This window comes from Natator depressus, chromosome 2, assembly GCF_965152275.1.
Source record: "Natator depressus isolate rNatDep1 chromosome 2, rNatDep2.hap1, whole genome shotgun sequence".
Classification (NCBI taxonomy): domain Eukaryota; kingdom Metazoa; phylum Chordata; order Testudines; family Cheloniidae; genus Natator; species Natator depressus.
The window spans coordinates 227,951,951-227,976,069 of record NC_134235.1 but is presented as its reverse complement, the minus strand read 5'-3'; the positions used below and the strand labels follow the sequence as shown (position 1 = coordinate 227,976,069).

General features: G+C 42.9%; 1 protein-coding gene across 1 annotated transcript in view; it reads right to left on the bottom strand.

The window, feature by feature from the left end:
- Nucleotides 1-2,887: 2,887 nt before the first annotated feature.
- The window catches only part of SPAG6 (sperm associated antigen 6), a 67,666-nt gene continuing 46,434 nt past the window's right edge, over nt 2,888-24,119 (bottom strand). The window contains exon 11 of the mRNA XM_074946066.1: nt 2,888-2,945. Coding sequence (XP_074802167.1) covers nt 2,903-2,945 — 43 coding nt within the window. The 3' untranslated portion in view covers nt 2,888-2,902. The remainder of the gene's footprint in view (nt 2,946-24,119) is intronic.

Genomic DNA, 24,119 nt, shown 5'->3' with positions numbered 1-24,119 from the left:
ATGATGCTTCTTACATTTAAAGGCTCAGTGCACAGAATCATAGCTATGCCACACAGAAAATAAGTGTCTGTGCAGTGCAAAGAAGGTGGTTCTGGAAGTGAAAATCCAAGAGCACCAACTTAAACCTTCCATAACACTATGTCTAAGGTTTTATCTGTATTTTTATTAATCCTCACTAGTACAGAACATAATGTCACAAACTGACAAACTGTAGCATGATACTGATTCTCAAACCGTGATTCAAAAACCTTTGCACTTAGTGCAGAAATTAGCGAAGAGAACTAATATATTGCGCTGATGGAGCTGAATTAAGAGGCTTTTGCTCACATTCATTAAATCTTTTGCTTCAGCGACCTGAAACCAAGTTTGCTGTGTGTGCTCATAGGGACTGGGAAAGATTTAATAATGTCAATCTGTTGCAGAGTTGATGGCTGGTTTCAGCTACAGACTTTCAGCTCCCGAGGATGTAAGGAAAGTATACTAGCCAGCAAAGTGATTTAGAGTCAAAGAGGCAGCAGTATGTTGCTTTGCTAAAATTATTTTAATTCCTAGATTTTTCACCTTTTCTGAACTCTCCCCTTAGAATGTCAGTGCAAGTGCCAATTCTGCAAGGGCATGTTATGGTCTTCATTTTCCTCTTAGTCAGAGGTGGATGCCATGCCATTTTGTTGACTCTGGGGGAAAGGGAGTGCTTTTCTCTACCTCTGGAACAGTTTAATCTCAGGTGTATTATAAAGTTCAAAAAACGTTTCAGTTGCATTTGATGACAGGTTACATGCTTGGCTTCTCATATAGGTCACATCATCTTACTCAAGATATGCTCAACATACTCCACCAGAAAATTCTGCCCTTTGGACTAAGCATGCTCAGCCATCTGTGGCTTTATCATCAGTAATGGTAGGTGTGGCTAAGCTCATCAGCTGGTCATGTACTTTAAAATATAGTTACTCTTTTCTTTACAAAATCCTTTACCTGATCTAATTTGTTAATATTACCTAATAGTCCCCCATCACATGATCTTCCCAAGAAGATTTACCTTCGTAGGTGAAAGGTGACACGTGCAAGTGACATTTGAGTCCCATTACTATTGCATTATTTGTTGGTTATTGTTCGGACTGAGGTAAGCCGTTTAAACAATTTTAGGGGCACGTTAGTACTTTACCCATGTGATTCCTGAAATTATTTTAAACATAACTTTTAGAATATGCTGTCACCATGTCACAGTGGGTCACAACTGAGGATGCCAAATTCAGGACGAACTGCAGAGAAATAGGGCAAACACAACCCAAAACCGGTGGTTATTCTTTCATAAGATAGACCAAACCAGCCAGAAAAGTAAACTCCTGTTTCACCACACTGGCTAACAAGAACATAAACATAAAAGCAGTTTCCTTGGGCATTCCAGTTCCTATATCGCCACCAAAAACATTGGATTCAGAGATGAGTAGTTCTTTACAACCAGCCTCGTCAAATGAAAGGTTCTTCTGATCACAAAGGACCAGCCACACACCCAGGTCAATATATACCTTAGATCTTACCCAAAAATCACGCTGATGCCAGTCCTTTAGTATCTAAAATCTAAAGGTTTATTCATAGAAAGAAAGAAAGAAAGGTGAGAGTTAAAATTGGTTAAAGGAATCAAATACATACGGTAATTGCAAAGTTCTTGGTTCAGGCTTGTAGCAGTGATGGAATAAATTGCTATCTTAATAAGTCTCTGGTTACTTCCAAATCATTTGAAGGACCTCAGTCCCTTGGTTAGGATGCTTCCATTAGTATTAGTCCACAGTCCAGAGATTTGAGCAGGACAGAGGCAAAATGGAGGGGTTTCCAGGGCCATTTATATCCTGTCATGTGGAGGGAAGCCTATTGTTTCAAACAAAAACCTCAGCACGGGTAGTGGAGAATCACAGGTGACCAGATGATGTTTGGAGTCACATAGGCAAGTCACATGTTCATGCCCAATTTCGCCCTGTCATTGCAGGAACCCATTACCTATATTTATAGGACAGACTACTCAGTGTAGATAGGCGTCTCCCATGGTCCATTGTGAGTTAAATGTCCTTTTGATGGGCCACTCAATTTGAATAGTCCCTCCAAGATATGCTGACTAACTACCTCGAGGGCATTACCCCAGGAGCAAACATTTGAAATCCAGGTACAGAGCCAATATTCATAACTTCAAATACAAAAATGATACACGCATACAGCTAGCATAGTCATAATCAGCAAATCATAACTTTTTCTCTAGATATTTTACAATGCCACATTTTGTACAAGATTCGTTGCAAATATATAATGGTGGTTGCAACAATGATCTATATAATCATATTTTAATCAGATAACATCACATATGCGTAGTATGATATTCATAGAAACTTAAGCTTTAGTCTGCCAGCTTAATTTTTAAATTATTATAAATGCATGCATATAAAAGTCAATCTTATGCTGAATGTTCCTCCGTAGCAGTAAGCTGGGGAGTGCTCAGGAAGGTACATCTTTGGATATTATTTTTATACAGTCAACTTCTCATTAGAAAATAGATTTAAATAGCTTTGCTGAGTCATGTACCAAAGAACTAAAAATGCAAAGCATTTGGAATTCTTTATTAATGACTGCAGATATCTTCTCAAAATATTTTAAATAAAATCCTTACCTTGAGCTGCAGTTTCAGGAAATCTGCCTCTCCCTAAAATCTTGTAACAATTGTTGAACTTGCTACACCATTTTCTTTGTGTTTTTAGACACACTTCTGCAGTAGACGGGAAAATAAACATGGATACAATATCCACAAGGGTGTCATTTGAAGCAGTACATAACATTTGGGATGGGGAATGTAGTTATGAAAATTGGCCATCTTAAAAAGAAGTGTACTTAGCTAGTATGTTCTCACTTTATTCCCTCATTCTCCATTCTCTCCATATTGTACACTGCAGAAAGCTGGGCTACAGCAAGAAAGATGATGCAAAAATCAGTAAGTAGCTCAATACAGCAGGGATAGTAATATGCTTTTAATTATATCAATTGAAAGACAAGTGGAGAAAATAATATTAAAAAATTATCATATCCCTGAGAAGAGTAAAGACAGGAAACAGCAATGAATTTGGAAGAAAAGACACTGGACTGAACATCAGATGGATACCTCAAGGTGGGAAACATACAGAAAAAGAGGAAGCAATGGAAAAATGTGCTAAATAAATTCTGTGATGGAAACAGCTGGATTATACTCTCTCGGGACTGAGAAAAACAGAAACAGAATGGAGAGATCATCTTCATCTGTCAGTGCTTATAATGATGACAGATATAACATCCAAGCACTCTCATCATTCTGTAGTACTTCATCTCGTTCCATAAAAAGGTGTCTGTGTGGTCACTTTTAATCTGTTGAAAGACGAGCCTCTTTTTACAGTTACTCACTGCATTTTTATTTGTTGTCCATTGTTAGTTTATGTTTCTATCTTTTCATGTTCTTTGTCAGCTTGGTTACGAAGAGGAGTCCGCCTGATCCAGAAAAAAAAGCCTTGCTGTAAACTAGCTGGCCTTTGTGGAAAAAGGTTTGGTGGTTTCTAGCCCCTTTACCGTCATGAAATTTTCATGCAGTTTAAGAATCTGTTCAGTGGGTCTCCTATTTAGCAGTATTCTTCACTCAGCAGAAATCCCACTTGAGAACAGTGATTTAGATCTATTTAACAGATGATCCAGAAACTTTTCATTCTCATTCTCCAGTCACAGAAGTCTGTAGTAGATGCCTATTTACTGTTGTGCTTGTTCTCTTAACTCCTAATATATAATATTTTCTTTTTGTTTCCTTTTCATATTGCACTTGGCTGCTTGATAAATGCTGTTCTTATAGAGTCTACCACCCCTCCAGTCCATTGAGGCTGAGGGAACTGGGTTTATTTAGTCTGTAGAAGAGAAGAGTGAGAAGAGATTTGATAGCTGCTTTCAACTACCTGAAGGGGGTTTCAAAGAGGATGGAGCTCGGCTGTTCTCAGTGGTGGCAGATGACAGAACAAGAAGCAATGATCCCAAGTTGCAGTGGGGGAGGTCTAGGTTGGATATTAGGAAAAAACTATTTCACTAGGAGGGTGGTGAAGCACTGGAATGGGTTACCTAAGAAGGTGGAGGAATCTCCATCCTTAGAGGTTTTTAGGGCCATCTTGATAAAGCCCTGGCTGGGATGATTTAGTTGGGGTTGGTCCTGCTTTGAGCAGGGGGTTGGACTAGATGACCTTGTGAGGTCTCTTCCAACCCTAATCTTCTATGATTCTATGATTATTCTTGTTCGTCTCTCTCTTCTTTTACTGATTGCAGCTACCAACGTATTCCAGTTATACTGTAGGAATGAGCTCACAACTTTCAACTATGTACACATCAGAAATAACAACAATTAGTAATATAAATGATTTGTGATAATGTCTCTATGCATCTTCTCTGCAGTTCTCAAAAGATTTCAGGATGAACCACCTAAACACGTGAAATTCCCTGTCCCTATGGAGGGGAGGGAAGGAGAGGGGAGGGGAGGAATATGTGAGTACCAGAACACACATCTGAGAAGCCGAACGGAATTGTATTGCTATAAGAAACAGTCACAGTAACTTCTCCTGATGGTTCTTTCCTTTCCCTGGGCAGGGCTCTCCTTTATGTACAGAGGATTTACCGATCTCTATTTGCACTTTAACCCCCTTTGAACTGAGTTTCTCTGACCATCCAACAGTTTACTCAATAAAAGGGGAACATCTCCCAGTCATGTTGAAGGGCCCAGTCATCCCCTCACACTCTGACCAACCCCTGCATCTAACTTCCTCCATTTTCTTCTGAGGCCAGCTTTCCTGCCTCCACCTAATCTCTGCTTTCCTGGAGTGCCACTGTTGGGCTTCCGGACAAGAGCCACACTGAACAGCTCCCCCAGCAGTGCAGTTTGGAATTCAACCTCCCATTTGAACTTCCTCCCCTTTGGACAAACCAGGCAATTGAACAATGCATTAAATGTGCCTCTGGGATATGAATCTCACTCCGTGCTACACCAGTAAACACCGGTACTGAAAATATTGCGGTTACAGTGCTGGCTGAGTCCCCACTAGTGGACAGACACCAGCCTGCTGTATTGGGTTCAGCCTTTGTATCCCCTGCATTGCTAAGCCAGCTGGGGCTGAGCAGTGTCCAGGCACCCATGTTTTCAACTCTTATGATTTTTGGATGAGTGACAGGATTTCAGCTGGAGCTGGAGCCCCTCTTGCAATGACATGAGAAGTTCCAACCCAACCCTCTCACAAATTTGAGCTCTTCATGGGGAGAAAACCACCTCTGATTGGCTGCCTTCTCCACTTGCCCACCTCCTGGCACTGAGCAACCAATCCGAGCTGCTAGAGGAAGAATTCTCTCCCCCATTGCCTCAGAACACCCCCAGCCATTCTCATAGGAGGGGATCAGGAGGTTAAAGAGTCCAGCAGCTTAGGGAGGCTTCGCTCTCTCCTTCCTTCCTGTGAGCAACTAGACAGCTCCTCTGCAACACCCTGGCTGAGAAGCGAGGGAGAACATCTGGAGCTGCTCTCCCCACCCTGGAAGATGGAAGATGGAGGCTCTCCCCAGGCCTGGGAGAGGGGGGTGAAGAACCCTAGGAGGGGCAGAGGTGAGGTGAGGGGGATAAACTTGGGGGGAGGCAGAACTGATGCAGGGCTGGGGGCAGGATTAATTAGGATATGGGGGGGAGCAGAATTAATTGCTGGGCAGGGTACGGGCAGATGAGGGAGTGAGAGCTCGTGCAGCAGGAGCCAAAAATACCTCTCCCAATCGATGTTGGAGTGTGGGTAGCGCTAATTGTCACACACATTGGGGGTGGGCAGGAGGAGTCCAGCAATCCTAAAACAGACCAAACACACAATATAGGTTTTTTTAAATCTCAAGATTTTTTTCAGGCCAATCCCACAGGTTTTGGGGTTGAGCTCATGATTTTTGATCTCTTGAGGTTGGCAATACGGAGACAGTCTCTTGTTCTGACCCCTTCTTGGAATGCGGGACCCCATGGTCAGGCTGCCCTAGGTCCCAAGACCAGTACTGAACTCCCAAGTCTCCCCAGTAGACTATGCAAGCTCCCTTAGAGTGCCGCCCTCATGGGCACTTCAATTTGCAGTTTAACAATTTGGGGACCATGCGAAAGTTAAAGCAAGAAACACCAGTTTTGCTTTCAGTGTTGCTAAATGCAAGGTGTTATACATTGGAAAACATAATCCCAACTATACATACAAAATGACGGGGTCAAAATTAGCCGTTACTTCTCTAGAAGAGATCTTGGCGTTATCGTGGATAGTTCTCTGAACACATCTGCTCATTATGCAGCAGCAGTCAAAAAAGCTAACAGAATGTTAGGAACCATTAGAAAAGGGACAGATAATAAGACAGAAAATATCATAGTGCCACTATATAAATCCAAGGTATGCCCACACCTTGAATACTACATGCCCCATCTCAAAAAAAATATATTAGAATTGCAAAAAGTACAGAGGAAGGCAACAGAAATTATTAGGGGTATGGAACAGCTTCCATAAGAGGAGAAATTAAAAAGACTGGGACTTTTAAGCTTAGACAAGAGAATACCAAGAGGGGATATGACAGAGGTCTATAAAATCATGAATGGCATGGAGAAAGTGCATAGGGAAGAGTAATTTTCCACTTCACACAACACAAGGACCAAGGGTCAGCCAATGAAATTAATAGGCAGCAGGTCTAAAACAAACACAAGAAATTTCTTCTTCACACAACACACAGTCACCCTGTGGAACTGGTTGCCAGGGGATGTTGTGAAGGCCCAAAGCATAACTGAGTTCAAAATAGATAAGTTCATGGAGGATAGATCCATCCGTGGCTGTTAGCAACCACATCTTCTGGATGTCCCTAAATCTCTGACTGCCAGATGCTGGGACTGGACAACAGGGGATGGATCATGGTAAATTGCCCTATTCTGTTCATTCCTGCTGAAACACCTGGCACTGGCCACTGTTGGAAAACAGGATAGTGGGCTAGATCAACCATTGGCCTGACCTAGTATTGCCATACTTACATTCTTATGTTCAAGAAACACAGAAGCTCCTTTGCAATGGAACTTACTAAACACACACACTTTACTCATAGAAAGCAGAAAAGATTTACAGATCTATAGAAAACAACAAGCACCTGAATACAATTCCCTTCTTCAGATCCATCATCACTCTGTGGAATCCTTTGGGGTTTGGTCAATGTTTTTGAGGGGGGCCAGGTCCATCCTGGCCTCTGTCCTTCTGCTCAGTCTTCTGGTTCTAGCAATGGTCTACTACCCTGTGACAGAGTGCTGGGCGCTAACAGGTGGCTCTGCACTCTGTTACCAAGTGGTTCCCCCAGGAGAAGGCTGACTGGGGTAATTGAAGTTAATTATCTAATCAGCTGGGGGGACTGGCTGAGCTAACGAGTCGATTAGCCCATCAGCTCAAGACTGATAAGACAGGCACAGGAAGGAAGTCAAGGAGAGAGGAACACAGCTAGCTGAGCCCAGTCTGACAGAGATCTCAAAAAAGGGAGACCTCTGGTCCTCTGAGGCCATGGGGGACGGGACTGAAAGCACAGAGGACACTTTAAACTGCATTGTTGCATAGGACTGTAAAGGTGTAGGTGGAAGGAACATAAGTAAATGGCATGGTGTGGATACCCAGCCAGTGGAGCTGCAGTGGTTTCTGAGGCGATAAAAGGCAGGAGCAAAGCATATCCTGCTACACCTCTTCTTGCTACAGAGCTAGTCCCTTTTAAAAGCAAGGTCTGATGACACCTCTTCCTGCTTCTCTTCTCACACTGGGATTTTCCGTTTTCTCTGCCTGTGAGTGGGGCTGCTGGCTGAGGGTCATTCAAAGTCAGTGGCTCAGCTGTCTGTCTTCTGTCATAAAATGGAAGTTTTAACCAGCACTGAAAGTCATAGTCACATATCGAGTTCATGAAATCAAATGGAATTCATAAGGTTATCGACAGATTCCCCCAGACTGTCACCATTACTTTGTTCTTTCACAGCCCTACAAAGACAAGGCCCCTGACTCCAGGAGCTTGCACGATGACTATACAGAATAGACAGGAAGAAAGTGGGGAGAGGATGCAAGAAAAAAGCAGCTGGTCTTGTGTGTGGTGGCATCTTGTTAGTTCCGTGTTGTTAAGTCTCTGTGTTACTAGGTAAGGGGGTAAATCCCTTGCTTCTTCCAACTGCTCTGCTTCCTTTTTGTTTGGTTTGTGTAATTACCTCCTCTCTGCCTGCACTCCCCTTTGCTAATGTCCAGGTGCACTTTCTCTCAGCCTCCACTACCGGGTCATTTTGTCAGGGGAAACCTGATGAGCCCAGCCCAGAGAAAGACCCCTGTTACCACTCTAAAGAGAAGCATCCCATTTACTCCCCCCCCCCCGCCACCTTCAGCAATCCTGCAGTATCATCCACGTAGCATCTGGAAGCAACATGTAATTGGGAAGGAAAGTCTCTATCATTTGTAGGCCCATCTCTACAAGGAAGCTTTGGTGAGTGTGATGGTCACCAGCAGCTACAGCCTTTATTCTACTGATGCTTCCACTCAGCAATAAACCAAGAACTAATGGGAAGAAGATGGTGATATAGAGATGGAGGGAGGTTTGTCAGAGAGTTTAAGTCCAGAAGGGAATACCAGATCATCTAGTCCAGTGGTTTTCAAACTTTTTTTTTGGTGCCCCAGCTGAAGAAAATTGTTGATGCCCGTGACCCAACAGAGCTGGGGATGAGGTGTTTGTGGAGTGGGAGGGGCTCAGGGCTGGGGCAAAGGGTTGGGGGTGAGGGCTGTGGGGTTGGGGCCAGGAATGATGGGTTCAGGTTGTGGGAGGGGGCTCTGGGCTGGGACAGGGGGTTGGGGTACGGAGGGGGTCAGGGCTCTGGGCTGGGGGTGCGGGCTATGGGGTGGGGCTGGGAATGACGGGTTTGGGGTGCAGGAGGGGGCTCTGGGATTGGGGGGGCTCAGGGTTGGGGTGGGGGATTGGGGCATGGGGTTGGGATATGATCTTACCTCGGGCAGCTCCCAATCAGTGGCGGAGCAGGGGTGCAGAGGCAGGCTTCCTGCCTGTCCTGGCACTGTGGACCATGCTGCACCCCAGAAGCAGCCAGCAGCAGGTCCGGCTCCTAGGTGGAGGTGCACAAGCGGCTCCGTGCAGCTCTCACCAGCAAACACCACCCCCAGCTCCCATTGGCCATTTACCGGCCAATGGGAGTGCGGACCGAGTGGTCGTGGCAGGGCAGCGTGCAGAGCCCCATGGCCCCCCCACCTAGGAGCCGGAGCTGCTGCTGGCCACTTCTGGGGCACAGTGTGGTGTTAGAACAGGTAGGTACTAGCCTGCCTTAGCCAGGCAGCACCGCCGACAGGACTTTTAATGGCCCCGGCGGTGGTACTGACCAGAGCTGCTGTGACCCAGTGCCTTACATTCCGCGACTTAGTAATGGGTCGTGACGCACAGTTTGAAAACCACTGATCTAGTCTGACAGCCTGTATATCACGGGCCATCAATACTTCCCAGCACCTGCACTCCAAACACCCCAACCAAAACTGAGGGAGGAGAAAGAGAGACAGAAGTTGCCTAATACTCTAAGCAACTTTAAAGCAAACAAGCCCTTTTGGAATTAAGGAATGTGTACGATAGACAGGATCTGGGTTTGATTTGATGTTGTTATGATGAGTCTGTTTATTTGAAGCAATGACTGGGCTCTGCACTTTACTAAGGCCAGCAAGGAAAGTGCAGCTGCATTTTGTCCCTGTCTACTGGGATATAAAATAATTCAAGCATTGGAGGTCCCTTCCATGCCTCACTCCACACTTGCACTGCTTCATATGCACATAGCATCCTGTGCATCATACAGTCTTCAGCTCCTCTTGTTGCCCCTTATTGCAGGAGGTTGTCTCTTCGCTATTAACAGAAGAGCTCATTAAAAAAGATCATGGGGCTCATCAAGCTTTCTGCACAGCACCTTAGGGATGTTGTATGTGCAATAAATTGTTTCATTTCTTAGTGATGTTTCATCCATACCTTAATTTACAGAAAACATTGCGAGAAACTGGTTTTGCATATGTTCACCTTTGCCTTCACCAATCCTGTAGTACAAAGAAATGCTTCAATTTACACTGTTCAGCTGGTCACTAAAATTACTATATCATATGCAGTCATAATTAATTCCAGTACGCTTGTTTCTAAGGAAGACATCCGACCGTTTTCATGGCATACATCGGCTATTTTTGTGAAAATATGTCAATTCTGCCAAGAAAATGTAACTATTACCACAGAAAGTAAAGTCAATTGAAAGGAGAATAAACTATGACAGGCAATATATAAATGGAAATTAGAAGGGTTAAGAGGAGATATGAAGAGCAAATAGCCAAAGATACAGAAACAACAAAACAATAATTCCTTAAGTACATAAGAAGGAAGCCTTCAAGAGAATCAATGGACCTGTAGGCTCATAGCGTGGAAGGGGGCAATTAAGGAGAATAAGGACATTGCAAAGGAGCTAAATGAGATCTTTTGCATCAGTCTCCTGCACAGAGGATGTTGAAGAGATAGTTAACTTCAACCTAAAGATGAGGGACTGTCAGAGACTAAAGTGTCAAAGAAGAAGTGCTGGAAAAAATTAAAAAGCAACATGTCACCCAGACCGGATGATATAACCATTCAAGAATTTTGAAGGAATGGAACGCTTTGGGTTTGGTGAAGCAACGTTGAGGCTGATGGGTGTGGCCACTCCCCTTCATTTTACATAGCTGTGCAAGATGGTTAAGCAGCCCTGCACCTAAAACAAAGGCATATATGAGTAGGCCCAGGAATCTGAACCATGTGAGCACATTGTTTTGGGTAAAGGTGCACATGTGCAAAAAAGAGCCACAGGAGACAGCTCTGTGTGTGTGCAAAAAAGAGAAGCAGGAGAAGCACAGACACAGAGATACACAGCTTGGACACACATGGTGTGTAACCCTGGGTGAAGCCTCATGAGAGGGCTTTTGGGTCTGGTGCTTGCTAAAGAGGCTTGGGCTTGAAGCAAATAAAGTAGCTCTTGTTGTTTGGTTCCTCCTGTGTTTGGAGAAACAAGGCTTTGTACATTCCATGTAAATAAACAGATTGTAACAAAGAAAATACCTGACTGTATCATCAATCTCCCCTCATAACTGAAACAACCCACAATACACTGAATTTGGCTAACTGATGAGGTTAAAGGGGATAACAGTAAGAATGAAAAAAAGGAGTACTTGTGGCACCTTAGAGACTAACAAATTTATTAGAGCATAAGCTTTCGTGAGCTACAGCTCACTTCATTGGATGCATGCAGTGGAAAATACAGTAGGGAGATTTATATACACAGAGAACATGAAACAATGGGTGTTACCATACACACTGTAACGAGAGTGATCAGGTAAGGTGAGCTATTACCAGCAGGAGAGCCGGGGGGGGGGGGGGCGGGAAACCTATTTCCCCATGTTTATTTCTCCCCCTACTGTTCCTCACATGTTCTTGTCAATTGCTGGAAATGGCCCACCTTGATTATCACTACAAGAGGTTCCCCCCCTCCGCCCCCCGCTCTCCTGCTAGTAATAGCTCACCTTACCTGATCACTCTTGTTACAGTGTGTATGGTAACACCCATTGTTTCATGTTCTCTGTGTATATAAATCTCCCCACTGTATTTTCCACTGCATGCATCCGATGAAGTGAGCTGTAGCTCACAAAAGCTTATGCTCTAATAAATTTGTTAGTCTCTAAGGTGCCACAAGTCCTCCTTTTCTTTTTGCGGATACAGACTAACACGGCTGCTACTCTGAAACCTGTCAGTAAGAATGAAGTGATTGAGGCACCATCTCATTAAAATCCTGTTTATAATGGAGGGGGAACAAATATTGAACCTATCTTTTAAACAGGCAGGAGTGGCAATTTTGGGAAACGCAGACCAGTAAGCCTAACGTCAGTGTCAGGTAAACTGGCTGAAATAACAGAATAACAAAACCCCGACAGGAATATGATATGACAAGGACAAACACCTTTCTGTAAAGGAAAACCATTCCTGTCTAATCTTCCAGAATTCATTGAGCATGTCAGCAAAATAATAGTAAACGAGAACTAGCTGAGATAATTTATCTGGATTTTCAAAACACCTTTCACAACGTTCCTCACAAGAGGCTAATAAGAACAGTAAGTAACTATGGAGTGTGGTATAAAATATTGTCTTGGATTAAAAACCAGCTAAGAGACAGAAAGCAAAAACTAGGAATCAGTGGCCAACTTTCATCACGGCAAAGTGTTCCCATGAGGTGTCTGAAGGGTCTGTATGTGGACTAGTGTTTAATATATGAATTAATTGATATGCAAAAGGGAGTGGACAGCATGGTGTCAAAAATGGTGGGTGACACAAAAGATTTTAAACTAGTCAAGTTGAGACAAGACTGTGAAGCACTTCAGAGAGACCTAATAAAGCCAGGTGAATGACACAGATTAAATTAAATGTTGACTAATGCAAGGTAATGCACATTGGAAGGAATAATTTGAATTGCTTGCACATTACAGGGGTCTAAATTAACTGTAGCTACTCATGAAAAGTCCTAGATATTGTGGACAGCTCAATTAAAACTTCTGCTTAATGTAAAGTGGTGAGCAAAAAGCAAACAAAATGATGAACTATATAAAGAAGAGAGAGAAAATAATATACAAATCAACAAAACACCCTCGAATTCAGCTCTGGTCGCACTATCTCAAAAAAAAAAAAGATACAGCAGAATTAGAAGTGGATCAGAGATGAACAATTAAAATGATATTGAAGCATCCATCTAGTATAGTAATTCCTATGTTGTTATATTCTATTGCCTGACCTACTTTATCCAGGAAGGTGGGCCATGTGCATTCAGTCCTCATCCTCAACTTGTTCGGGATCATCAGTCATGTGCACTAATAGTTTGAGCCTCTCTTAAAACCTCACATAGTAATTATTGATTGATAAGTGATCCTGCTAGGGATTCCATGTCCTATTTGGGCATCAGCTGTAGAGGGTTAGCTCTTCCACCAACCTCTCTAATTTTTCACCTCCATTTGCAACTCATTCTTCCTGGGAGCCGTTATATAATGGAGAAATACTTGTCTACTGCGAGTTTCCTTGTCATTCACTACAGCAGCTCTCTCTGCACTAGTGGCGGTGAACTTTCCTCACCCATGTGCTCCATCATGCTTTCTGGTGGGCTAATGTATTTGTGTAAGTTGGGAAACCCCATGTCTATTCCCCCACCCCTCACCTTTTTGGCCATTGCAGAAGGATGGGTACTTCTGGCCACATGGGGCATTAGAAACCAACCCTTCTATAACAAACAGGGTTTCTCATCATGACCCTGGTTTCTCATGGGGTTCGTACACTATCCCATACTTACAGAAGTGGTTCAGCAGCTCCTACTGATTTTCAAGTCTCTCCCACCCCAGAGATCTTCCTCAGAAAGGGAGCTCCTCTTAGTAGGTGCAGGGACATATTCAGACCTCTGATGAGTGGTCGAGTCAGGGTAGAGTCACCTAGGAATTCTCTCCCCTGCAGCCTACTAGTATTCATATAGAGGCTAGATCCAGCTCTTCTACTCTCTGCAGCAAAGCCTTGATGACAGAGATGAGAACTTTCTGAAGTGTTTGAGAAACAGCTACTGCCCTGAGTTTCTTGCCCACAGTAGTTATAATCATAGAATCATAGAACTGGAAGGGACCGCAAGAGGTCATCTAGTCCAGTCGCCTGCACTCATGGCAGGACTATGTATTATCTAGACCATCCCTGACAGGTGTTTGTCCAACCGGCTCTTAAAAATCCCCAATGATGGAGATTCCACAACCTCCCTGGGCAATTTATTCTAGTGCTTAACCACTCTGACAGTTAGGAAGTTTTGCCTAATGTCCAATCTAAACTGCCCTTGCTGCAGTTTAAACCCATTGCTTCTTGTCCTATCCTCAGAGGTTAAGAACAACAACTTTTCTCCCTCCTACTTGTAACAACCTTTTATGTACTTGAAAACTGTTATCATGTCCCCTCTCAGTCTTCTCTTCTCCAGACTAAACAAACCCAGTTTTTTTCAATCTTCCCTCATAAGTCATGTTTACTAGACCTTTAATCATTTTTGTTGCTCTTCTCTGGATTTTCTCCAATTTGTTCACATGTTTCCTGAAATGTGGTGCTCAGAACTGGACACAATACTCCAGTTGAGGCCTAATCAGCGCAGAGTAGGGGGAAGAATTACTTCTTGTGTCTTGCTTACAATACTCCTGCTAATACATCCCAGAATGATCCTGCCTTTTTTGCAACAGCATTACACTGTTGACTCATATTTAGCTTGTGATCCACTATGACCCACAGATCCCTTTCCGCAGTACTCCTTCCTCAGCAGTCATTTCCCATTTTGTATGTGTGCAAATGATTGTTCCTTCCTAAGTGTAGTACTTTGCATTTGTCCTTATTGAATTTCATCCTATTTACTTCAGACCATTTCTCCAGTTTGTCCAGATCATTTTGAATTTTAATCCTATCCGCCAAAGCACTTGCAACCCCTCCGAGCTTGGTATCATCCGCAAACTTTATAAGTTTACTCTCTATGCCATTATCTAAATCATTGATGATGATATTGAACAGAATCGGACCCAAAACTGATCCCTGTGGGACCACACTCATTATGCCCTTCCAGCATGACTGTGAACCACTGATAACTACTCTCTGGGAACGATTTTCCAACCAGTTATGCACCCACCTTATAGTAAGGTCCATCTCAGTTGTATTTCCCTAGTTTGTTTATGAGAAGGTCATGCGAGACAGTATCAGAAGCCTTACTAAAGTCAAGATATATCACATCTACCGCTTCCCCCCATCCACAAGGCTTGTTACTCTGTCAAAGAACGCTATCAGGTTGGTTTGACATGATTTGTTCTTGACAAATCCATGCTGACTGTTATTTATCACCTTATCATCTTCTAGGTGTTTGCAAATTGATTGCTTAATTATTTGCTCCATTATCTTTCTGGGTACAGAAGTTAAGCTGACTGGTCTGTAATTCCCCAGGTTGTCCTTATTTCCCTTTTTATGGATGGGCACTATATTTGCCCTTTTCCAGTCTTCTGGAATGTCTCCCATCTTCCATGACTTTTCAAAGATAATTGCTAATGGCTCAGATAATCCGGCATGCTATGGCCTAGAACTACTTTGCATTATGGTGGGTTCATGCTCCATCACCTCTGGAGTTGGAGCCTGCACAGTAGCATTTTTCAGCTGAGGAGGACGAAGAAAATCTAGCTCTTGCATTTCCAGGGAGTGTAATATAGCCAGACCTGTGGGATTCATGGAGAGACATGGTGGTGGTTGTGCACACCGGTGTTAAAGGGCCACTTGCAATGTTAGTGCTGTGCTTTTGGGGACAAAGATGAGTTTACAATAAGGAGCCCCTGTGTCGTGTCATAAAATTACATCAGATTTTTCAGCTGTCTGATGCTTTCTTCCTTCACCTAGCTGGCTAATCTGTGGTAGTATAACTGACCATCCTGAAACAGGATAGAATTTACACCAGGCTTAAAATGTTTACTTGCTACATATCTACTTGCCCATTTTCTTGCATGATGGTTTTAAATTCTATCAGAGCATTGTTAAAATATCTTGCCTCGGCCATGTAACTATTTCAGAAATTCAGATGTGCTGCATTTTTGTAACTTTTGTAATGGGCACAAGCCTAATGTGTGTATTCCTACTAAAACAGAGGGGGCTGCTCAGCTGAATAAGGGTTTTCAGGATCAGTTCTATTCACTAATGTTATGGGTCATTTACAGGGTTGCACAGTGTCTAATATAATACATCTGATAGTTATCTTTTATGTATTTTTAATGCATCTACCACCATCGTATTGAAGTACTGTAGTATCCAGGTTTCATTTGCATGCAACATTGTGTTGAAGTTAAATTAGTCTGTTTATAAATAAAATAATTATACTTCTGTATGTCCCTCAAATCACTGTCTACTGATTCTTGTTTTCGACATCCATCCTGTGAAAATGGGACACTACTGCCAGTGTTTTTCACATTGAAATTGTCAGATTGCTTGGAGATAGGTGCAAGGATCACAGCTTTACCAGAAGGTGCATAAACACTACTCGGATCTAAGAGCCCTATTCCCCTCCCCCTCCCCAGGATACAAAGTAATTTCACTGCAGTGATTGGGAGTTACTTGTATCCTGCAGGGGAAGGGGAATGTTGGGGGTGGGGGAGAATCTAATCTAGATTTTGGGTTGCTGATATAGTTCTGTGTGCTCCTCTTTAGAGTGGTAATATGCATCTCTGTTTAATTTCGCATGGAAGGAATTTAGTTTATTACAAATCCAAACTATAGCCAAGAGAGGGAAAGAATCTCATTTTCTTCATGCATGGTCAGTGAACAAGTACCAATAAAACCAGAGTGCATTCTGCCCCTGTGTAAATTATGCACAGAAACTCAAACTGTTTATAAAGAAGTTTCAAAGTCAGTTTAAAAAAATAAACAATGAAGGGTGACTAGATGAGAGGAAAATCCTTGACCTTTGTCACCTTTTAAATTAGTTTCTAATCTCCTAAAAAGAGGTAATTAAGTTCACATTAGTTCAAATTGTTATTGGGGCATTCTAACCTTTATTTGTAATGATACCCAGATTTACAAAACATCCCATTCGGTGACACACACTTGCATTACCAATGTATAGGACTTTTAAAAAAAATTGGGTAGTTGGCAGGGTGGGTTGTATGTTTCTGTTATCAGAAGTAGAGAGGCCGTGATTCTGCTTTCATTGAAGTCAATGGCAAAACTCCCATTGGTGGTTGCTGCAGGGTCATGCCCTAAATAAATTATATAGGTAGGTAGATAAATAAATATAGCAAAAAAAAATCCCTCCACCACTGCGCCAAATGAAAGTCAGGTTTCACAGCCCTGTTGTCATAACATGCCTATAAATCATGTGTGGTGCTGTAAGTGTGAAATAACATTCTTGTAAACTGTGGAGAAAATGAACAATTTTGATGGCCTTTTAAATAACACAATTGCCACCTGAAAACAAATTAACGGTCAACTGTGCATTGATCTGTTCAGTAAATAGCAATAATGCTTAGTACTCATACGGCAGTTTTCATCTTCAAAACACTAATGAATCCTCACACAAAACCCATGGGAAATGTTTAGGAGCAAATCCTCTTCCGTATGTCAAGCCAAGTACATGAGGTTGGTGCAGGTTGCTGTGTGGGGATAGGGGGCGGTGGGGAGGATTAAGGGAACCCTATAGTAGCCCCCATATGTACTCCCCTCCAGGGCAGGAACGGGTGTTGGAGCCATGAAGTTAGCCTGGGGCAGGACCTGTGGCTCCTTAACTCCGTCACCTCTTATATAGAAATGCAGAAGGAGCCCTCTTTGGAGCAGAGTTCCTCAGCGCAAGGGGGCTGAAAGGACAAGGGTTATCCATTGCTGTGGATGTATTTATAGAATAGCTGAAGGAAACCTTTCATTTCCCCAATAATAATAATAATAAAAATATTCACTCCTAATAATTCCCACATTAGCTTGAGCTAAGGAACAAGTGCCCAGCTTAATTTAAGTGTGTTGGTATTTTATTTGCTTGTGTCACCAAATTTTTTTTTAAAAGTCCCAATGCTTGTTCTAACTAAACCCAAAGTTCTCATTAACCTCCCATCACAGTCAGGGACAAAACTCTGAGGGAGCTCTTTGCTCCCTTCAGCAATAAAAGGAAAGATTTTATTCTTTATGACAGACTAACAATCGTTCAAATTTTTGTCAAATATTTTTATATTTAAGACTGAGATTGTGTGCTTGAATATGCACATGCATTTTAAACGAGGTGTGAGTTTTAAGGCCAATATAAACCTGCAAAACATGTTTGGGATTCCTACTAACACCTCACCTCCTGTGGTACAATGCTACTCTAATGATCTGGTACAGCCCATTATTAAAGAATGGTGAAATTGTAATCCACAACATGCCTGTTTGATGAAATTGCAGTAACCAGAAGAATGCATTTCTCCACTGGTGTGAGCTGTACTAGACCCCGAGATGGGTTTGTAGCTGTGTTCAGTTTTGCTGAGTTATTTTGCATACAGTATTGATCGCACACAATTTAACAGGAAAAACACTTGATGAAAATAAAGTACTGTTACTACAGTAACCCTGCACAGATGTGCAGCAGATCTCAGATTCACTAATCCCAAAGGTATGGGCCCTAACAATGAAAATCTGGAAAGGAGTGCAAGCTACCAATGTATGAGAGTGAATCTGTGCAAAGAAGTAATGCACTAGGCACAGAGAAGTTACATTTATAGAACTAGAGGAATATATAACCTTTCTTTTGAAAGCATTACTCCTGGCTGTTGGCTGTGTTGCCACACTAAGTCCTTGAGCATTCTCATGCTCTCTTTCACGAGCACATACACGGCCCTGTCAGGCAAGAAATGGCCGTAATGCTTTTCCTCTTTGCATTCACAAGCTTCTCACCCCCACAATATCCTTAACTCATGATGGTTAGAGGAGAGCTGGTTTTCATGGTCCTGATTCTCTGCCCAGTTATACTTGTGTATCATCACTGAAGTCAATGGAATTATGTGATTTACACCAGTGTACGAGGTGAATCAGGCCATGTATCTCCATTTCCTGTGCCCTTTTGTACCATCAGTCAGTTAATTCAGTTCATTCAAGAAATAAAGCTGTGTTTGGGAGGTTACCCTAACTTCCTATTCCCAGCAATGTTTATAAAGGGGGAATGGGCTGAGTAACACCCACTAAAACCTTAAGAATTAGATCACAGTCTAAATGCATGATAGCCTGCATAGGTGAGTAATGTCTAATATACAAACATGGAGAGGATGCTGGATAGGGGCTAGAACCGGGAAAACATATGAACCAAAGCATGAGGGTGCTGCACAATGAAGCATAACTGAGACTGAGTGTATATGGAACACGTAAAGTTTCAGTGTATGCTCACCTGAGCAGTACCAGTATATTTCTTTTGTTCTTACGTTTGTCTTTTTGCTATCTCCCATTTTTGGTTTGTGGCTGGCCTTTGCTTTCTATTTTCTGTTTTCATGCATATACGCTATGCTCTTGGTATGATCGAGTACAGTGGTTCTCAACCTTTTTTTCCTTTGTGGACCCCTAAAAATTTTCAAATGGAGGAGCAGACTCCTTTGGAAACCTCAGACAGTCTGCAGACCCCCAGGGGCCCATGGATCACAGGTTGAAAAGCACTGATCTATGGTAACTACAACCTTTCATGGACCCCTTAGACATAGTCTCTGGACCCCAGGAGTCCACAGACCACAGGCTGAGAACCACTGATCTATCACACAGCTTAGGGTATGCTCATGGTGGAACTGTTTGCTCCTGATTACGGAATAAAAAGTTTTTTGGGGAAATGAACAATCCCTCTTGAGATACAACAATATCAAATTGTCCCCACTAAGAACTCGATGATGCAAGATGCCAGGCATCTTTAATTCCCATTGAAGGCAGTGCGAGCTGAGGGCCCTCCGCACTTCACTGAGCCAGTCAGCTATTCCCAGGAGCAGGCCTTTGGTGTCAGAGAACAGTAATTGACTAATACATTTAACTCATGGGAAAGGAGATGCTTGTGATATGCAGCACAATATAATGGTAGTTTCCTTGCTGTAAGCATATAAGGCAATAATTTTAGCCACCCAAACATGCTTTGCTAATGCACAGTTCCTAATTTGATTTTTTCTGCAGTACATATAACTACAGTACAGTGGTGATAGTATAATTAGTATTCACACTAACTCAAATTATAGAGTTGATTGCAGAATGTGGTTTCTTCTAGTAACACCAATAGTAACACTTCAGTATTATAAAAAAAGATGACACTGACATTTAATACAAGTGAGAAAGGGACTGTTGTCGCTGGAATTAGTTCTGGATATTTTTCTCTTTCTTTTAAGAAAATTCCTTCAAATTGTGTAAGAAAGAATTGAGAAAAATGCACAGAATCCATAAGTATTTAGTGCAACTAAAATTCTAAAAGAATAATCTTCCTTTCCTAATCAGAATTTTAGTTATATTAGTCAGAATTTCAATCCATAATTCTTTACAGACATCCATGAATTAGGACTCCTGCAATGGAGTGAAGTATTATAACCCACATTTTTACAGATGAGGCATAGAGTAACGGACTTACCCAAGGTCACAGATGAAATCTATGGCAGAGCAAGGAACAGAACCTAGAGTTCCTGATTTACAGTCTGGTGCTTTAACCAGGCCATCCTCTCCTCCTCCCACTCTGCCCCTCCCAATGGTCAGGTCCATTGGTTTAACAAAACAGGACATTGGCTTCCAAGTAGCCACAGAAGACAATATATGGTCAGACATACTTTCAGATAGATATGCAACCACCTCATCTTCGCTTTGGACAGCGATTCAGTGGATCATAGTCAACAGCCTCTATATGCTACAATCCTATTTACTATTTCATGGTGCTCAGAGCTCCAATTGGCCAATTTGATCCACAAATCTAGTAAACCAATTACATATCGATGCTGAGGATTTAAACCCGTTTTTTTTCTGTCACTACTGTAACACAATGTCTTACTCCAGATAAAAAGATAGAGAAATGGTCCTTGAATCTCCCAGTGGCCTGTTAGATTCAGGGCTCTGCTGCTAAACACCTGAAAAAATAGACCTTAACATCTCCCAGACCAGAAGATAGTATCATAGAACCATAGGGTTAGAAGGGACCACAAGGGTCAACTGGTATAACCCCCCTGCCGAGATGCAGGATTTGTTGAGTCTAAACCGTCCAAGACAGGTGGCTATCCAGCCTCTTTTTGAAAACCTCCAGTGAAGGAGTTTCCACAACCTCCCCAGGAAGTTTGTTCCACTGTCCTACTGTTCTTACAGTTAGGAAGCTTTCCTGCTATTAATCTAAATCTGCTATGCTGTAGAATCATAGGGTTGGAAGGGACCACAAAGGTCCTCTAGTCTAACCCCCTGCCAAGATGGATGGTTTAGACACAACAAATCCTACAAGACAGATGGCTATCCAGACTCCTTCTGAAAACCTCCAGTGAAGAAGCGTCCACAACCTCCCAAGGCAGTCTGTTCCATTGTCCTACTGTTCTTACAGGTAAGAACTTTTTTCTAAGATTTAATCTAAATCTGCTATGGTGTAGTTTGAACCCATTGCCTCTTGTCCTGCCCTCTGTGGCAAAAGAGAACAACTTTTCTCCATCTTTTTTATGGCAGCCTGTGATAGGGCAGCTGCCCCTCACTGGCAGAAAAGGAGTTAAAAGCAGCCCTCAGGACGCTGTGCCAGAGGCAGCAAATTACAAAGGGGCTGAGAGTAGCAGCTAATCATGGCCCGGCAGGCTCATCTAAGAAGGGCTGCAGGGCAGAGCAGAGTTCAGTAGCTGACTGGAGCTTGAGGGGAGAAGACCAGACTCCTAGTACGAGGAAGGAGCCCCAGCACCTGGAATAATTCAGTGCTGCAAGCAGGGACCAGGGGAGCTAGACAGAGCTCCTGGCGGGCTGCTAGGGCCTGCAGGCTGAGGCCCTGAAGTAAGGTCAGAAAAGGTGCTGGAGCCACATGGGAAGCGGCCCCAGGACAAAGGACTATAATTGCCACTGAGGGAGTGGTTGGATGGAGATTGCAGGTCCCCCATAAGGGGAGAACATAGAGCCCAGCACAGCCAGAGCGCAGTATCACGGAAGAAAACGCTGCAGTCCTGGGAGTGATGCAGGTCCTGGAACGAAAGTGACGTTGGCGAGGCACCACCAGTGGAAGGCACCCTGGCAAACAGAGTTAATTCCCATGACAGCCAGCAGGAGGTGCCAGAGTGGTGAGTCCTACCCTGTCACACAACTTTTCAAGTATTTGAAGACCACTGTCAGGTCCCCCCTCACACTTTGCTCTTTTCCAAACTAAACATATCCAGTTCCTTCAGCCCATATGGCTTGTATTCCATCCCTTTGATCATCTTTGTCACTTGCCTCTGGATCCTTTCCAGTTTCTCTGCATCCTTTCTACATTTGGTGACCAAAATTGGATACAGTACTCCAGCTGAGGCCTAACCAGTACCGAGTAGAGCAGTACTATCACCTCCCCTGATTTGCATGCTATGCCTCTGTGAATGCAACCTAAAATTGCATTTGCTTTTTTAGCAACAGCATTGCATTGCTGATTCATGTTGAAGTTGTGATCCATCATAACTTCCAGATCATTCTCAGCAGTGCTACTGCGAAGCCAGTTTTTCCCCATTCTGTATTTGTGCATTTGGTTTTCTTCCCTAAGTGTAGCACCTTATAATTGTCTTTGTTGAATTTTGTTTTGTTGTCTATAACCCAGTTCTCCAATTTATCAAGATCCCTCTGAATTTTAGCTCTCTCCTCCAAAGTGTTGGCAAATCTCCCCTAGCTTTGTGTCATCTGCAAACTTGATCAGTATGCTCTCTATTCCTACATCTAGGTCATTAATAAAGATATGAACCAACACCCGATCCAGAACAGATCCCTGTGGAAGTTTGAGTCCTCTCTCCAATCCGACATCATTCCATTAATAGTTACTCTTTCCTTGTGGTTGTTTAATCAATTATGCATCCACTTAATGGTAGTTCCGCGGAGCCCACATTTCTCCAGCTTATCAGAATGCGACTGTGTCACAAATCTTGCTGAAGTGCAGGTATATTATGTCCACTGCATTCCCCCTACCCACCAAATCAGTTACCCAGTCAAAGAAGGAAATCAAGCAGGTTTGTCATGATTTGTTCTTGGTAAATCCATGCTGGCTGCTACTGATCACCCCTTTATCCTCCAGATATTCACAAACTGAATGTTTTGTACATTGCTCTAGTACCTTCCCAGGCATCAAAGTCAGGCTGGCTAGTCTATAGTTCCAAGGCTCCTCCTTTATCCTCTTTTTAAAGATGGGCACTATGTTAGCCCTTCTTCAGTCTTCCAGGATCTCTCCTATCATCCATGAGTTTGTAAATATTATTGCCAGTGGCTCCGACATTTATTCAGCTAATTCCTTCAGTATCTGTGAATAACATTAGGCCCCGGTGATTTGAATTCATTCAAGTTGGTCAGATCTCTTTACTTATCCCGATCTGCATCCCTTCCTCTTTACCCTGATATTCTACGATTGTCTATGGTAACTTCACTAGTCCTCTGGTCACATGATTTTTTCTGAGATGACTGAAGCAAAGTAGGCATTGAGCAGCTCTGCCTTCCTATCGTCTTCTGTTACCAGCTCACCTTCTCTTTTGAGCAGTGTACCCATAGCGTCCTTGATCTTCTTTGTCTGACATATTTGAAGAACCCCTTCTTGTTGTCTCTAACATTTCTTGACAATTGTAACTCATTCATTGCCTTGGTTTTCCTGATTTTGTCCCTAAACGCTCATGATATTCCTATGTATATTTCCTTGGTGACATGCCCCTCCTTTCAGTTCCTGTATGTATCCCTTTTGGGTTTTAGATAGTTAAAAAGTGGAGTGTGCAGCCACATTGGCCTCCTATGGCTCTTCTTATCTTTCCTCTGTGTCAGAATAGCTTCATTTTGACCCTCTATTATTACATCTTTTAAGAACTACCAGCTCCCTTCAACTTCTGTCCTTCCTAATTGGTCTTTCCATGAGACCTTGTCTACTATTTCTCTGAGTTGGTTGAAACCTGCCTTGAATCATATGTGTGAGAGTAGAGTTTATCTGTGTAAGCTCCCCTTTGCAGATCCTATTGATCCCTGAGTAGCTAGATGAAAAAGATAGTTTTTGTGGACCAGCCAATACTGCTGCTAAAAGGATTAAAATTCTGAACATCCCTGCACTGTTTCCAGGCCCTAGCCTCTGCTGAGTCACATAACAACTCCAGAAGTGGTGCTTTCAGTAAACAGAATCCTGCTCAAATGGAAAGGTGAGCGCCAGCCTGGGTTCTTTGGACCAGATCGTCCTGCAAGGCTCTCCTGTGGTAAAGCCAGGATTGTGGGAGCCTGGGGGAAGCCTGCCAGGATTCAAATGCAGCCCCTAGGAGGAGAGCTGTGAAGAACCTTCAACTAAGAGCCACAAGGACTTGAACTGA